This window comes from Papilio polytes, unplaced genomic scaffold (assembly GCF_000836215.1).
Source record: "Papilio polytes unplaced genomic scaffold, Ppol_1.0 DF820956.1, whole genome shotgun sequence".
Classification (NCBI taxonomy): Eukaryota; Metazoa; Arthropoda; class Insecta; order Lepidoptera; family Papilionidae; genus Papilio; species Papilio polytes.
In genome coordinates this window covers 1,376,567-1,392,246 of record NW_013528248.1, presented here as the reverse complement: position 1 = coordinate 1,392,246, position 15,680 = coordinate 1,376,567, and the positions used below count along the sequence as shown (strand labels likewise).

At 33.6% G+C, this 15,680-nt stretch overlaps 2 protein-coding genes across 3 annotated transcripts; one reads left to right on the top strand and one right to left on the bottom strand.

Annotated features, from left to right (window-relative positions):
• Window positions 1-143: 143 nt before the first annotated feature.
• Window positions 144-9,591, bottom strand: LOC106109964 (inactive hydroxysteroid dehydrogenase-like protein 1). 2 transcript variants are annotated; one of them, XM_013291625.1, is made up of 6 exons: window positions 7,523-7,807; window positions 2,780-2,902; window positions 2,597-2,707; window positions 2,297-2,517; window positions 1,803-2,030; window positions 144-785 (listed from the first exon to the last, which is right to left on the bottom strand). In XM_013291625.1, exons 1-6 carry the CDS (start codon window positions 7,680-7,682, stop codon window positions 675-677), a joined length of 954 nt encoding a protein of 317 aa, XP_013147079.1. In that variant the 5' UTR covers window positions 7,683-7,807; the 3' UTR covers window positions 144-674. The 2 variants fall into 2 exon arrangements, with proteins under 2 accessions (XP_013147079.1, XP_013147078.1); XM_013291624.1 differs by lacking the exon at window positions 7,523-7,807 and adding an exon at window positions 9,312-9,591 and having other exon boundaries at window positions 157-785.
• Window positions 9,592-14,334: 4,743 nt separating this feature from the next.
• On the top strand, window positions 14,335-14,862 carry LOC106109971 (ragulator complex protein LAMTOR5 homolog). The gene has a single exon (XM_013291635.1). It carries the CDS (start codon window positions 14,490-14,492, stop codon window positions 14,760-14,762), a length of 273 nt encoding a protein of 90 aa, XP_013147089.1. The 5' UTR covers window positions 14,335-14,489; the 3' UTR covers window positions 14,763-14,862.
• The last annotated feature ends 818 nt before the right edge of the window (window positions 14,863-15,680 follow it).

Sequence of the window (15,680 nt, the reverse complement as noted above, 5' to 3'; positions counted from 1 at the left end):
ATTTAAAAACTCATTCGTAGTATTTTCACGTAATAAATGTTTAAAAAAAAGAAAAGAGTATATATTTTCACATTTTTATTTAATTAAAAAAACAGTCGCTTACCCTAACCAATTTATTTATATAATTGTCTATTTATTAACTATATTAAAACGTAAATATACAATACACTAAAATAAACGAAGGAATGGAAAGTGGGAGCTAAGAATTAACTCCGTTAAACAAGAATCTATTTACAAAATAAATTCAGAAATTTAAAATAAACAATTCAAAACAGTCATAAAAGATTTCACAAATCAACACAATTTAACATAATTATATACAAAAAAAAATTATAAACAACAAATGGAAACAAACTTATAATGCATTTTAATTCTCGTAACTCATAATTTTAACTGTTATTTCTATTTTGATACACAGAATAAGATGGCAACATTGTCATATAAGTATTACAATGAAAACACCGTTAGATGAGTAAATTTTAGAGCCTTCGACTAAACTATCGCACAACTGTTGTCGCAGCTATTCAACTGTTTAGTTTCACAACTAAAAATCCAGTATGTACATCATATAAACGAATCAAATCGAGAGTAAACAGTTGTGGAATATTTTAGTCAAAGTTGCATGCTCTTAATGTGAAATGCATATCGATAACACAGTATAGTGAGTTTAGCACTCAATGCGTCTTCAACCTGACGCTCTCGAAATGTTCTTTCCTGAAGTCTTCATTCATGTAAATACCGATTTTAATCCTCAGCCATTCCGGAGCCACTTTGATGAAGAAATACTGAAAAGAAAGAACATGTTAAAGAAAACAAAGGTTTAACAGTGGTAGAGCCCGCTTTAATATCTTCGCACTGTAGGGCTCGCCCCCAGTAATACCACGACCACACAGAAAACACAATTTATACTTATACTAGCTGTCCCCGTGCGACTTCATCTGCATAAAATTATAAAAATTTTATTTTGTTGTTTACACGTGTCAAAATATTTATCTACTAAGTTTAGTGACGTGAAAATAGGGCTGTAGGGCTTTTTATTCAAAAAAGAATTATTCAAAAATTTGCAGTAATTGCTGACATCTTGGGTAACAAAGAAGTGTGTGTTTACACTTTATTATAATAGTATAGATTGTAAAAAAAGATTTGTATTTTTGTATGATTCAAATAAAAACTACTGGGCTGATTTCAAAAACACTTTCACCATTAGAAAGGAAAATATTTTTGAGTAACATAGACTATGTTATTATTTATTTTTTTAACTTTCGCTCGCGACTCTGTCCGTGTGGAATTAAAAAAAGTGAGTAGCCTATGTTTTCTTCGACACTATCCTCTACGTCTATCCAAATTTCATCGAGATCGGTTTAGCCGTTTAGGCTACAAACTCCATCTAAACTTTCGCATCTATACTAATATAATAAAACGTAAACACACACTTCTTTGTTGCCTAAGATGTCAACAATTATAGCATGTTTTTGAATAATTCTTTTTTAATAAAAAGCCCTACACTTACATCACGCTTTAGGCTTTATATTTTCATATGGTTAAACTTAGGGGGGAAATATTTTTGATAAAAACCCTAATGTGGGAAAGAGACCATAATTTGTTGCCAACATTAAGGAAGCAAGCTTGCCATGATTTGACATTATGTCATGTCACTTTGACGTTTGCAATTGATAAATTGACAAATGTGAACAATTAAATAATTTTTTTTTAATTTTATGCGGATGAAGTCGTATGGGAACAGCTAGTTTATAATAATAGTGCGATTCCCTGAATGCTGCACAGCTAGGCCAAACTGTCACCTGTAGGCCGTGCAGCCAGTAGCCGGTGGTGTCGTGCACGCGGCCCAGCGTGGCCACCGCGTGGCGCGCGTACGTGCGCGCGTCCGGCACCAGCAGCCCGCCGCGCTCCAGCCGCGGGGAGAACGCGTTCATCTTCGTGGCGATGAACAGCGGCGACACGTGCTGCACGTGGATGCCGTGCGCCGCGTACTCCTCGCGGATGGCCAGCGTCAGGCTGCGCACGTACACCTGAACACACACATCGCACAACTAGTCTCGCTTTGTTTTCTAAGAGCTTGGAGATGCATAACTTCATTATTAGTTGTGCTACTAAACAGTGGAAATGGCTGCGAAATAGTCGACAATCGCATAACAGTTCTTAGACAAAAGACCTAAAGGTCGTTTATATGAGCAGTGAAACTGGAAATTAGGACAAACAAAAAAGCGCGAAAAAGCATAGAACTTAGAAGACCATATATTTAACAAGATGTCCAGTCCGTTGTAAAAGACGGTACCTTGGTAGCAGCGTATACAGCCATGAGGGGCAGCGGTTGCAACTCAGCACCGGAGCAGACGTTGACGAGCGCGCCCCGGCCGCGCGCCGCCATGCCGGCCAGCACCAGCCGCGACAGCAGAGTCACCGCTCCCACGTTCACATTGATTAACTCCCACGCCTTGCTAGCCGGCAACTCGCATAACCGCGCCGGATAATCATACTGGATGCCCACGTTGTTCACTGAAATACACAATAAAATAATTATTAGCTTTTGGACTTGTTTACTTCAATGAACAGTTTAGCATTATCAGACGCTCACCCAATATTCCTAACGGTATATCCTTGAGCTCGTCTTCGATGTGACGGTACACTTCTGCGCCTTTACTGAAGTCGGCCACAATGATCTTAGTTTTTACACTGGACTCCTTCTCTGAAACACACGACAGTTTGGTTAAATACCGCAATATTACAAGCAATTACATGTAGTTGAACAGTATTATACCGATCTCTGCTGCGACATTCCTCAGCTTGTCAAGGTTACGGCTGATGAGGACGATGTTGAGTCCGCGACGCGCCAGCTCCCGCGCGTACTCCCTTCCCACGCCATCCGTACTGCCCGTCACCGCTGTAAAAAAAATTAATTTTGACTTTCAAAGCATAATAACAGACTTCTTGCACATAGCAAGCTCGATAGATAACACAACCAAAGCTGATAAAATACTTGATTTTATTCGGTTCAGTGAGGCTGCATCATCTGTGATTCGATCATACATGTTTTTTTTTTTAAAGAGAAGCAAAATGTTAGCGTGGTATGGACATGTTATGCGACGAGACGACGCGTCGTCCCGTCGCGACGGGGATATAAAGCAGAAAGTAAATGTGGATGGCTACAAAAGAAGAGGAAGACCGAAGAAAGTATGTATAGATCGTGTGGAAGAGGATATGTTTAAGAAAGGAGTGGATTCAGATATGACGGCTGATAGAGATGTATGGAAGAGCATATCATACTGTGCCGATCCTCCATAAAGGATAAGGGCAGGTGGACGATGTTTTTTTAGCTTTTGTGTCTCTTTGGTTAAATAATGCATATTTCACATGTTCAAGGTTAATAAGTAATAGATATTTCATTGCGACATCACTTCACGCAATGATTCAGCATTAAAATATTTGCTCAACAAACCACTTTCGTGTTGTCGTGTTTATTTTAAGCTATGCCTATTGCAAATTCAATGACTCGTGTAATTTTAATTAAATATAATATTTACCTGTATGCGATTCGTTATTTTACATATGCTTGTTAAAATTTTTATATCTCTAACGATTTTTGAAAGATCAAGGTATTTGATTACTATTTGGTATTTTGCAGAATATTAAGCAAAGAACATTTCCATATGCATAAATAATAGATAATCTAATCACGAAAACCACAAACATTTTTTTAAAATTATTCAACTTCATTTTTGCTATGCTAACTTCATTAACTGATGGAATTAACTCTACAATAAATATGATACAATTCAAAGCTAACTAATTTATCTGATTTCCATAACAGGATCGATATATGTCGTGACCCAAAGTGTAATATCAAGGTTATGTATTGCAATACACAGGCCATGTTGTATGTTGCCACAGACCTATCGTTTATGGCGAACTAATTTTAACATCATCATCAAGACTAAAAACAAAAGACAGTTAAACACACGCACAGTTTTAACAATTCAATTGTTTAGATAGAACTGTCAAAACTAACCGTATTCCCATCTTCCTCATCTTACTCCCGTAGGGTCGGCGCAACAAGTTTTTGTCCTCCACATAACTCTATCATACGTCATCTCAGTCATCACTCCCTTCTTGATCATGTCACCTTTCACGCAATCCATCTTTCTAAGTCTACCTCTAACGTTGTACTTCCACACTCATAACTAACGTTCTGGTTACAAGCGATTCATCCCGTAACCGTATGTTATCATCCACTTGCCCTTATCCTTTACGGAGAGTCGGCACAGTATGTGTTGCTATTCCATCTTTATCAGCCGTCATATCTGAATCCACTCCTTTCTTAAGCATATCCTCTTTCACACAATCCATCCATACTTCCTTCGGTCTTCCTCTACCTTTGTAGTCAACCGTATGTACGGGGGCTGAAAGAGTAAAAGCGCCCACACACCTATAACACAATCGCACAACTGTTTAGTCGCGCTTTGATTATTATGAGCTTATAAAGACGCGCACACTACTTGACTTTTTAGTTGTGTAACTAAACAGTTGAATGTGTTGCGAAACAATCGACAATCGCAACAATTGTGTGATAGTTTAATCAAAGGTGTGCGTCCGCTACAAGAACTTTTATAATGAAGTTGCGTCAGCAGTTCCTCATGTATCCTGATGTTATTTAGCGACATGGCTGTGAAATTAAACAATCGAAATTTTCCGATGTTTACAATAACAATTGACATTAAAGCTTCAAGGAGATTGGCATAACTTGTCGCAGTTTTATGACATTTTGTGACTGAACCCTTGAACGTTACTCAATGTAAATGTTACATCACTTATAGATTGAGAAACATTGTCGAAAGCTGATAATGTCGCGGTGCGTGTTCATATGTTTGTCCCCTCCGCGAGGGACAAGGCTAGCCACTTTCATTTATTCAATAGTATAGGAAAATCAGGGATACAAATACGAGAATTAATTCAAACTGAATAATCATAAATATTAACTTAAGATAAAGTTATTTTCAAAAGTTAATTTTGGTTTAATACTTATTGTGTTTAATATTTTTTCGTTATAAGGTTTTCTAATTTAACTATTTACATATATTAGTAACCGCTCAAAGCTTTTGTAATTATGCTTCTTTCTGACGCCGGCGTTAAAGTAGGCCGCGATTAGACGACACTAGTCTGAAAGTTTTAAAAACGCAAAGGAATATTATTAACAAGCTTACGCCCGCGACGCCGACCACGTGGAATTACACATAAGTGAGTATCCTACGTATTCTTCCAGACTATCCTCCACAAATACGCCAAATTTCATAAAGATCCGTTCAGCCGTAGAGGCTACAAACTCTAACAAACATCCATCTAAACTTTCACATTTATAATATTAGTAAGAGAGGTACTTACTTAACTATGTTAACGTTATTTATTTGTAGGAATTTAAGTGTCAAATAAAACCCCTGTGGTCTCTCCTAGCGCTAAATTTCGAAACCACTCTATCATTCATTTCTACATATCCCAAACTATTACGCATTTTGAAGAAGACAAATGCCTCAAAATGTACAAGACATTCATCTTGACGGTGTACCGAGAGTGCGGCGATATCTCGCGAAAGTTGACGCAACTGAGCTAAGACTGCGGTTTCACTTGCGCTGCACAAGGTCAAGAACTATTGAACAGTACACCTGTCACTTCCTATATAGACAATGCCTTTTTGCCTTCAATAAGACTGAACTTAAACGTGCTTTGTATAACGCACTAATGTGAACTATATCAACGAATTCCAGAAGTCTATGGGTAACAAGTTTTATTTATTGGATTTTACAGATTTTTTTAAATAATGTCGTCATTAAAAATGGTGTTATGCAATAAAGTAAACATAAAAGTAAAAGCAATGAGAACAGTATTATAAAGGAAGTTATTGTGTACGCAGTGACATAACTTCTGCCTGATGGTGTGGCTTGCGTAACGGTATACGTTATATGCACTAAGTATTTATATGTAACTAACTTTCGCACTCGACTCGATACGAGTGAAATTTAAAAAGAAGTAAGTAGCCTGTATGTTCTTCTAGACTATCCTCTACGTCTATGCCAAATTTCATCGGGATTCGTTCAGCCGTTTAGGCTACAAACATCCATCCATATAAACTTTACTATTTATAATATTAGTACGATTGACACAGTAATAAGTGTAGTCTTTGTCAATAACTCCCAGGATTCATTTAACAAATGAAAAAAACATTACAAATAAGTACAGAATTACAAATAAACGCGGTGCAAAATTAAACTTAGGAAGAAACTGAGTATAAGCAAAATTTGTACTAATATTTGCTTAATATTATAAGCAGATTTTGTAGTAATATTTGCTTATAATCAGTTTTTTCCTCAGTTTAACTTCATATCGCGTTTATTTGTTAGACGTTATTGATAGAGTGCTGACTGTCAGCTATAAAGGGCGGAATGTGAAAGAGGAGAATGCTTGCACCAAGCCGAAAATCAAACCAAGCCTAGATCACGGACGCAAGCTATACTGTTGTAGAGATAATTCATTGTTTTTAGACAATAATATGATCGTACCAACATAATCTTCGACACTCAGACAACCGATTCCCGCCAGAATGGCGCGAATACTTTATACTTCTGATTGACATTGACAGATGTCATAAGGACGGGACGTATATGACAATCTAGTGTTGTGCCGCTACTCAAGCACGATACCGATTTATTCTTAACACTTAACAACGTATCGTTGCTTGCAGGATGAATATTCTAACATTAATAACCGATATTACGACAGTCGTAACAACTCATACGAGTACATCTGCCAAATGGGCACGTGCGATAAAAGGCATTGGGCAACCGACGCCTCGCAGCTTGCCTCAGCATCTTTCAACATCCCTCTGTAGCCGATGCCAGAGTCAACAAATGATTATTTCGTAAACTAACCTTGATTATACATAGTATCGAATCGAGACTTTTTAAAATATTTTTTTAACAGTTTTCTAACACACATTCGTGATTATTTTTAAGGCGCTGTTTCCTTAGTTGTAGCGACGGAGGCAGACCCAAACGTGGACTATCCCTTAGACAACGGCAAGTGGTAAAACAATAAATTAACAATTTTTGTACCGATTAATAAATAATTTATAACTCTTGTTAGGAGCATATACAAACAGTGTATGCACAAAACTGTAGAATTGACTTTGTTGTAAAGTAACAATAATATTTTTACGATTGTCTACAAAACGTTCTCACGTAATAAATAAGCGATGCTTGAGGTTTATTTGCATTATATTAAGGTAAACGTTTTTATATCGCTTATTTTACGTCATACAAAATATCTTACGTCTTATTTTTTAACCTTTTATTTTTATTATAAACCAGAAGTAACCTTTACATAATCTACATTTTTATAATGTGGCATATTGTTTTTATATCTAGCCAGAACTTGAAGCTAAAAAAAGTATAATATAGTTTACTCAGTAACTCAGTATAGTAAAAATAAAAAAGAATAAGTCTACTCTACTCACCAGCCCAAGATCCAAATCTTTTTGTCAAAGATTGTTCTTCGAAAGGTAAGAAAAACGGCTTGAGATACGATATTAACAATTCAATTGAACTCCACGAAGCTTCGATGATAAAATAAATCGTCCACACAACTCCGATTGCCGCCAAAATAAAAAACAACATGGCGACCGACGGAAAAATTTCCAGAACTTTCTTGCTTGTAAGCTGATATATTTTACGTTTAATGTATTATTTTTTGATTTGTAAACAGTTTTTTAAAGCATTGACTAAATTACAACAAATATAGTACTGTAAACACAAAACGCAGGCGCTTACTAATTCACGTTTCTGAATATTCAAGGTATAAGTAGACGTTCGAAGCAGAATAACTTGTTTATACGTTAAAAATAAATTAAACATTTAATCAAAGAATTAAATCCAGTTCCGCGAAAAAATATTTTTTTTGTGCGTTTTTTTATAAAGTAAAAAAACAGATTTCTATTGTTTACTTCTTCCACGTAATGTTATAGAAGTAAAGATATTATTTAATATATTGTTATTGTTCTTCATTTATTTTAAATTCTCATAAATAAAATATGTGAGAACAAATCATCATCCACTTGCCCTTATCCCTTGCCGTCATATCTGAATCCACTCCTTTCTTAAGCATATCCTCTTTCACACGATCCATCCATACTTTCTTCGGTCTTCCTCTACCTTTGTAGCCATCCACATTCAATCTTAACATTTTGTTTTGTATGTCCCCATCGTTTCGTCCCATGTGAGAACAAATGAAACATAACTATTAAAGTAACCTATAGGGACTTAAAGTAAATTCGTCCCGGCTTAGACCTCATAGGGTTCAGGATTCCATTAGGGTTGCGATCTGTTACAACACACTACGTTCTACCGTAATGACAACCGTAAATACGTTATTATTTTAAGTGCAATTAACTAGTTCCCACTGTCGTTATTGATGTCAATTACAGTTCAATCAAAATTATACAAACTTGGTCAATAATCATGAAAAGTTTTGCAATGCAATATACAGTTGCTTGCTCGATTTATCGCCTTACAATATCATTAAAGATTTCACGTCTACCTAATTGGGGTAAACAAAGTAATCAGTTGCTACTATAGTTTCTTAAATTATGATATAAAAGCGAATACAGCCACAGAAAACGACTGGTTAAGTTTCAACCATTTCAGATTGTAAACTAGCGAGCCGACGCAATACTTGACTTGATACAGTTCAAAGGTGAAATTGTTTTCAAACTCAGTACTTTATTATTACGCAAAACAACGTTATAAGAATATTAAGTTACAGCAAAAACAAATTCTTAATAATAATTACGGCACATTCTATTTAAAACATAATTTTTCAAAGAATCGAGCCGTGTTTGAATGAACGTACCCTTAACCATCAAGCTATTGGCGCTTCTAAATAGCAATTCCAAAAAATAGATAGTAACGAAATAAATAAAATTCATTCATATTAACATGAAATACATTTTTAATTCTATTCCAGGATAAATAAAACTTTGTATTGAACTATATTTTCATCATTATTATTCTAAGTATGCATTGTGTATTGTTCGAATCTATTTTAAACAATAATTAAACGTGATTCTTATACCAATGGCAAATCTATAAACAGACATTGGAAAAGCTACACTTTAAATGCAACTGGTTGCGGAAACCAACCAGTTTTTAAAGGTAATAGTGTCAAAGGCGCATATTTCAAAGCTTCAAGGGCCTGTATATTCTAACAAAAATCTTACTATTTATGAATAAAACAGCCTTTAATCTTACCAGCCCACGATCCGAACTTCTTTGTCAGTGACTGCTCCTCCGTGGGAAGGAAGAACGGCGTCAAATATGATGTTACCAGTTCGAGTACACTCCATAAAGAATCTAGTAAAAACAAAGTCACAGCGATAGCACCAATTATTGCTAATATTATAACTAAAACCATTTTTATAAACGAGAAGATAAAAGAGCGATAATCAAATGTTTTCCGTTGTTTTAGACTTTGTTTACAAAACAAAGTTATAAAAAAGAAACACTCGTCGTCACAACATGACCGCGCGACGCGAACTGTTCAATTGAATTTACTGAGCTCAAGCAAAATGTGTCATTGCGTAACTTGTAAAACAATATTGACCTACAAAACTTTATCTATTTTTTATTCCTTTTTAACTTGTATTAAGATTATTAAATATTTAATTTAAGCAAATATTAATTATAATTAAAACCGATATAATACTAAGTTTCAATCTTGATTTATATCGATCCAAAAGCGCCTAAATTTTTAATATAGCAAATAGTACATTTGTATTCAATTTTCATTAAATATTCAGGAGTACAACAGTAGAAAATATGTGATCTAATTATACAAGGAATCGAATTGATTAACTATAAAGTGTTTTGAGACATCGTATACTTTGAATATGGTAAGTTGTCATATGAAAGGCCAACAAGGTGATAATTTTTCTCATAAACAAAATGATATAAAGTCAAAAAGGCGGTTGCCAGAGCGAGAGATGTAGCTAGAGAGAGCTAGTTATACTTGGGGCCGCCAAAATACAAAAATGGCGCTAAATTGATATTGTATTTGATAATTTCGCGCTACATGGTTTTGAATAGTTACAAGGCTATTCCTTCCTCTTTTCTGCATAATGTTATGTTGTATAACATCATGTTCATCAACATCTGTATACTAAATCCATTTGTTGTTGCATTTTTACCACATCGTATTAAAACAACGAATAGTTTTTTATCTGTATATTTAGTACAGTAGTATGTTTTTATATTTACTTATTACATATCTTAGTTTTAGACAATATTTTAATTTATAGAGAAAACTTATTCCCTGTCATTTCATTCATATGTTTTATTCATTTATTTACACGATGTTTGATGAATGTTGTTTCGTGTCTGCCGCCGGGTTGTCAGTCTTTGTTTTACTTAAAGTCTGCTTCACGAGTTTTAGAGGAACTGGAAAAAAAAATGATTAATTAAAACATTTTTAGTATTAACATAATAAAACACTAAACTTTAAGAACTGATAAAATCCATTACACTTTCTGCATCTCTAGGTTACCCTATAGATTAACATTTTATATCGAAATAAAATTCAGGGCCGAAAGTGAAAGATATGAGACGCCAGAACGAAAAGCGCTTATTATTGCCAAACTTTGATTTTACATGTCGCAAGTCGAAGGTCACACGCGGCTGGTTTTGCTACACTCCACATCTGAATACCTGAATATAACTTGAATACTCGTAAATAGGCCTATGTTAAATTATTAGGCTCTTGGTATTTTAAACTACATTGTAGTGGTGTCTATCGCGATAACAGCGCCACTCTCACCGGACCACACGTGGGATTAAAAGTAACTAAATATGGCCACTACAAGCCATATGGTATTAAGATTAAAAATAAAATGTAACACGCCACTACAAATATAAAACTTAAATGAGAAAAAAAAGCGCGTTTTTAATTGCGGTTACATTTACACGAAACGAATTCTAATTTTAAAAATAGCACCGCATTCTGAGGACCTTTTTATGACATTCTGTAACGTAAGGTCAGTTTCCGCTACACAGACTGGTTTTAAAGAGAAAAGAGATGATGACATTTTTGCCCATATTTCGGCAGTACATTGTGGGAAAATATCTATGCTTTTAGAAGCCACTTTTTTTTAAACAATTAACATATTGAAATGAGGTCATCAATTTATTAAATTTATTATTCTATTTGTGCGTGAATTGTGAATAATTAAAATAATATGAAGTCACCAGTTTTTTCAGAAATACGAAAACATAACTAATTTTAGATTTCATATTATTTTTATACCGAAAGTAATACAATATGCGTTTATAAAGTCAGAATTTACTTAGTAAGAACCTTAGACTAAGCTATCGCACGACAGTTGTGCGATTGTCGATTGTTTTGCAGCCAATTTAACTGTTTAGTTGTACAACTAAAACCCAAGTAGTTTTGGCACTCAAAGTGCAACTAAACAGTTGTGCGATAGTTTAGTCAAAGGCGTGCGGGCGTTTTTATTCTGCAGCTCTTTTGGTAGTCCGTTTCTTTATATTCAAAGTGTACCGGTATCGGCGATCGGCGAACTCACACTTGTTGGTTTTTTCTATTATTTAAATAATCTAAATAACGTTTTAACATTTTACCCTTATGGGATATTAACATAAGTTATGTCAACCGACAATACAAATGACCTTTTTTGTACTCACGTATTGTTTGTTATGTATCTACACATTGACTATAGACAAACGGACAAAAGTGCCGCGATTGTACAAAATAAATACATCTTTTTGTGGGTGGTGAAGTAAAAATGTTATTCACACATATTATTATGTCTTTATGAACGCATACATAAATTCACAAAACAGAAGTAGAGAAGATTAATAGCTATTGTTCAATAATTCGTTTTTATTTGAGTTTGGTCCTGTCTTTTAAAAATCAAAGTGTGTGATGGATGGATGTTTGTTACAGTTTGCAGCCTAAACAATTTAACGGAGATCGATGAAATTTGGCATAGATGTAGAGGATAGTCTGGAAGAACACATAGGTTACTTGCATTTGTTTTTGTATAACTCCACGTTGACGGTGTCGCGGACGAAAGCTAGTACGTTATAAGCTAAATACAGAATTATTTGATGTTGTTTTATTATTAGGAAATATATTTGCATAATGTTCTGATTTAAATTGATGATTATCGTACGTCGTAAATAGTGATAGCAAATGCATTTTATTAGTATTCAAATGGTGATTAAGTTAATATATTAAAACATTTTAATCTTAATATAAATAATTATTTAAATTCATTTTCAATCAAAGAGATCCTTCTTTAAAGAGTACCTTGTTTCGATTACTTAGTAAACATAACTTGGTTATCCATTTTCTATTTCATAAACTAGCGTTTTTTATTTTGTTTTTAAAATATACTATCTATCTATAGTACATATTAATGTCTGTAATATTAAAAACAATCCACATGAACACATACTTGAGTTATTTATAATACGAGTAGTTATAAGTATTTTATTACCTGTGGTTGTAAGAAAAATTGATTTTATTTCTGTTTATTGGAGCAAATCTCAGAAACGGTAGGACTTTTACTGGAAGGTGGTATATGCAAGAGTAATTTAGGTTATATTTTTAAACATTTTTTGTAGAAAACTTCATAATAAAATAAACAATAAGGGAATGTAACCTCAACCTTTACGGCCGGAAAGCGCGTACCTATTACGTTCAATGGTATGCATAATCTGTTTTCCGTGAATCATTATAAATCATTTTAATTATTGGAATAACACTATTCTACTTCATAATCGTTTAATTAACATGTCAAATTCATTATTTTAAAAATCTTAATAACCTTTTGAATTATAAAAACATGAAAAAAGTACCTTTCCATATTTCTCTTTTTTCTTTAGGCTCTTCATCTTCCCGTGATTTACTTCTGCAATGTCTTATTAATTCTAACAAGGATAATAACGTTAGAGTGCATAAAAACATATAAACAAGCGTCTCTAACATCGTTAGTTTTACACCGACAGACGTTCTTACGTTCGCAATGCTAACACTGACTGAAGAGTAAAAACTCAGCAGCCATACCGGTTGTGCCTTGTTGCGACATCTTAAACAACATTGAACTTGAGATTTTGTATATAAGCTTTATACAATAAAAAACTATGCCATGTGTTGCAAATTTATGCACACCTCGATATGGCTTTGATAAATTGGAATAGAGGTTCAGATAGATGAATGACGAAGGCCGTCTAGGTTACAGCGTTTTTTGTTAGTGTCATGTTTCTGTGGTAAGAATGATGTGATCGCAGTAGACCGTATCAAACACATGGCCCTGAATCCCAATGGTATCTTGAATTTATTTTTTTCCTGTCTAGTTCGAATTAAGAAATAGTTACCTTTATATCTCACTGTCCTTGTTAATTTCACAACGAGATTTAATTAACATTTTGTCGACTTTTTGATTAAGAAATTTGTTTTGTAAAAACAATTATGACAGTGAAAGCCCCGACCTCCAATTATATTCGGAATCGAATATTACTCGCGATTAGATCTTCGCTTAGTCTACAATTTAGTATTCTGGATCTAGGGTCAGCAACCTTTTGTAGTATCGTAATAATTACTTTTTTTAAAATATGTAATACTTAGAGTGAGGGAGAGAATACTTTAAGGAGGTAAACGTGCGGATTTGATAATTAAATTGCCGAGTCTACAATATTTTGTCAACATTGAGGTAGGCGATAAGAGAACATATTAAGATTTCAGTCAGTAAAGGAGAAAAGTAAAAGCATAAAATAATGATTATCTAATTATAGCGTATATATGACATGTTTCTGTACTGTGTTACTTTATAATTAATTGATATCTCATAGGTCTTTTTAATTACACTTAGGTTTTAATTAAGTATGAGGTCACTCTATTTTTTTTTCAGTTCTTCATATCTACATTAAATTAAGGTCATGCGTCGCTTAGGTCAATGTTTTAGTCTAACGCTGTAAAGTTAGTGGTTTCTGTTCTATGCGTATTCATCTGATTCTGTTTAACAACTTTTAAATTTTTGATGTAAATATGAAAAATTGTAATAGTCGCTAATCTGGAATTGAACAGTTTTCTGCTTACAAGATTTCAGAGACCATTTAAAATTTGTCTAAACTATAATGAGATAAAAAAAGACGTTTCCGATAAATATTTTTTACTATTTAAAATGGCAGAAAACTCGATACCATTACCATTTATCCAAAAAAAAAAAACATATTTACAAAGGTTGACAGATAGTTGACAGTGACAGCTGACAGCGAACAGAAAAGCTGCGCGAAGCGTATTGTTATGTCAATTTGTCAAATAAGTTGTTTTATCGATTAAAACAAAACAAGGGAAAGCCATCTTTGTTGAAGCAAAATATCTAATAAACAAAACTGTAAAGTTACACTACCATGGAGAAGGATCTGGATAAAGTTGTGGACGAAATAATGGCTACACCTCAAATAAACGGATGCATAGTTGCTGATCATCAAGGGCTTTGTCTCGCAGCTAAAGGTACTGCGCATGTGGATTCTGCGGGAATTATCGTGGCTATATCAGAACAAGCTTGTAAGATACACCCTAATTTGAAGCCGCCCACGGTCTGCTTGGAGACAGATAAAAAGTTATGCCTGGTACAACGACACGGCACTATAACCGGAGCCATTTTCAAGCTTAGGACATAAGTTGTTATTTATATTAAGTTTAAATTAATAATGTTTATTTGTAAAAAAATGTTTATAATATATTTTAATTAAGTTATAATAAAGGCATGATTATTTATTTTTCTAAGTTTCAATTTCTTTCATTATGTTGCTTAGCAGTCCTATTCCCTCTTTTCTCTAGTTTTAACTGAACAAACAAATTGTACAATTACAACTGACTTTATAGAACTGAGAACTCTCCAATTAAACTGACATTTTGAAATAAATTTTAGGAAAGGGAAGCTTGACTGGTCTCTTTAATAAAACTCCATAAATATATTGCAGTGTTGTATTTCCATACACAAGTTGTTCAACAGTTTACATTAGTTAAGACAAAAGAAATCACTTTACAATAGACAAGCTTCAAAGCTTTACAAGCATAATTGCTGATGTAATCATACTGAACAGAAAAATAATGTTTAAAATTAAACAAAAGGTATATTTTACACTCTTTAAATGTGAAAAATGTATAATAAAACAAAAATCAGATTGTACTATTTGTAAATAAAATATCTTTATTCAATGTTACAATTTCTATCAAGTTAATGAGTACACATTTATTGAAAAATATTTTAACTAAAAATAAACTGATATAGATTCTATTTTGAACAGATTATCAAAGCCCTTATATTTTTACTTTTAATAATATTCATATAATCACTTTATTCAAACACCAACTTTGAGTTCTTGAATCATATAAAAATGTCATCATACAAAATCACATAATCATTGCATTTATTTTGTCACAGATTGCAATTTTCAATGCAAAATCTTTCCATGTAGTTCCATCGCCTCAACATTTGTATATGTATATGTTTAAATTTATACAAAGACAAAGGATTTTTTAATAATAAAATGTAGCAAACATACAAGCAGACACTTGTATTTAGCAAAAATAGT

What these genes read in the sequence shown, in the direction of transcription:
- LOC106109964 (XM_013291624.1), bottom strand. Translation starts at nt 9,474, where the DNA reads ATGGTTTTAGTTATAATATTAGCAATAATTGGTGCTATCGCTGTGACT. An exon ending in TATACCGTTAGGAATATTGG is followed by an intron (nt 2,518 to 2,596) that starts GTGAGCGTCTGA and finishes TGTGTATTTCAG; the next exon opens with TGAACAACGTGGGCATCCAG. An exon ending in ACTGGCTGCACGGCCTACAG is followed by an intron (nt 786 to 1,802) that starts GTGACAGTTTGG and finishes CTTTCTTTTCAG; the next exon opens with TATTTCTTCATCAAAGTGGC.
- LOC106109971 (XM_013291635.1), top strand. Translation starts at nt 14,490, where the DNA reads ATGGAGAAGGATCTGGATAAAGTTGTGGACGAAATAATGGCTACACCT.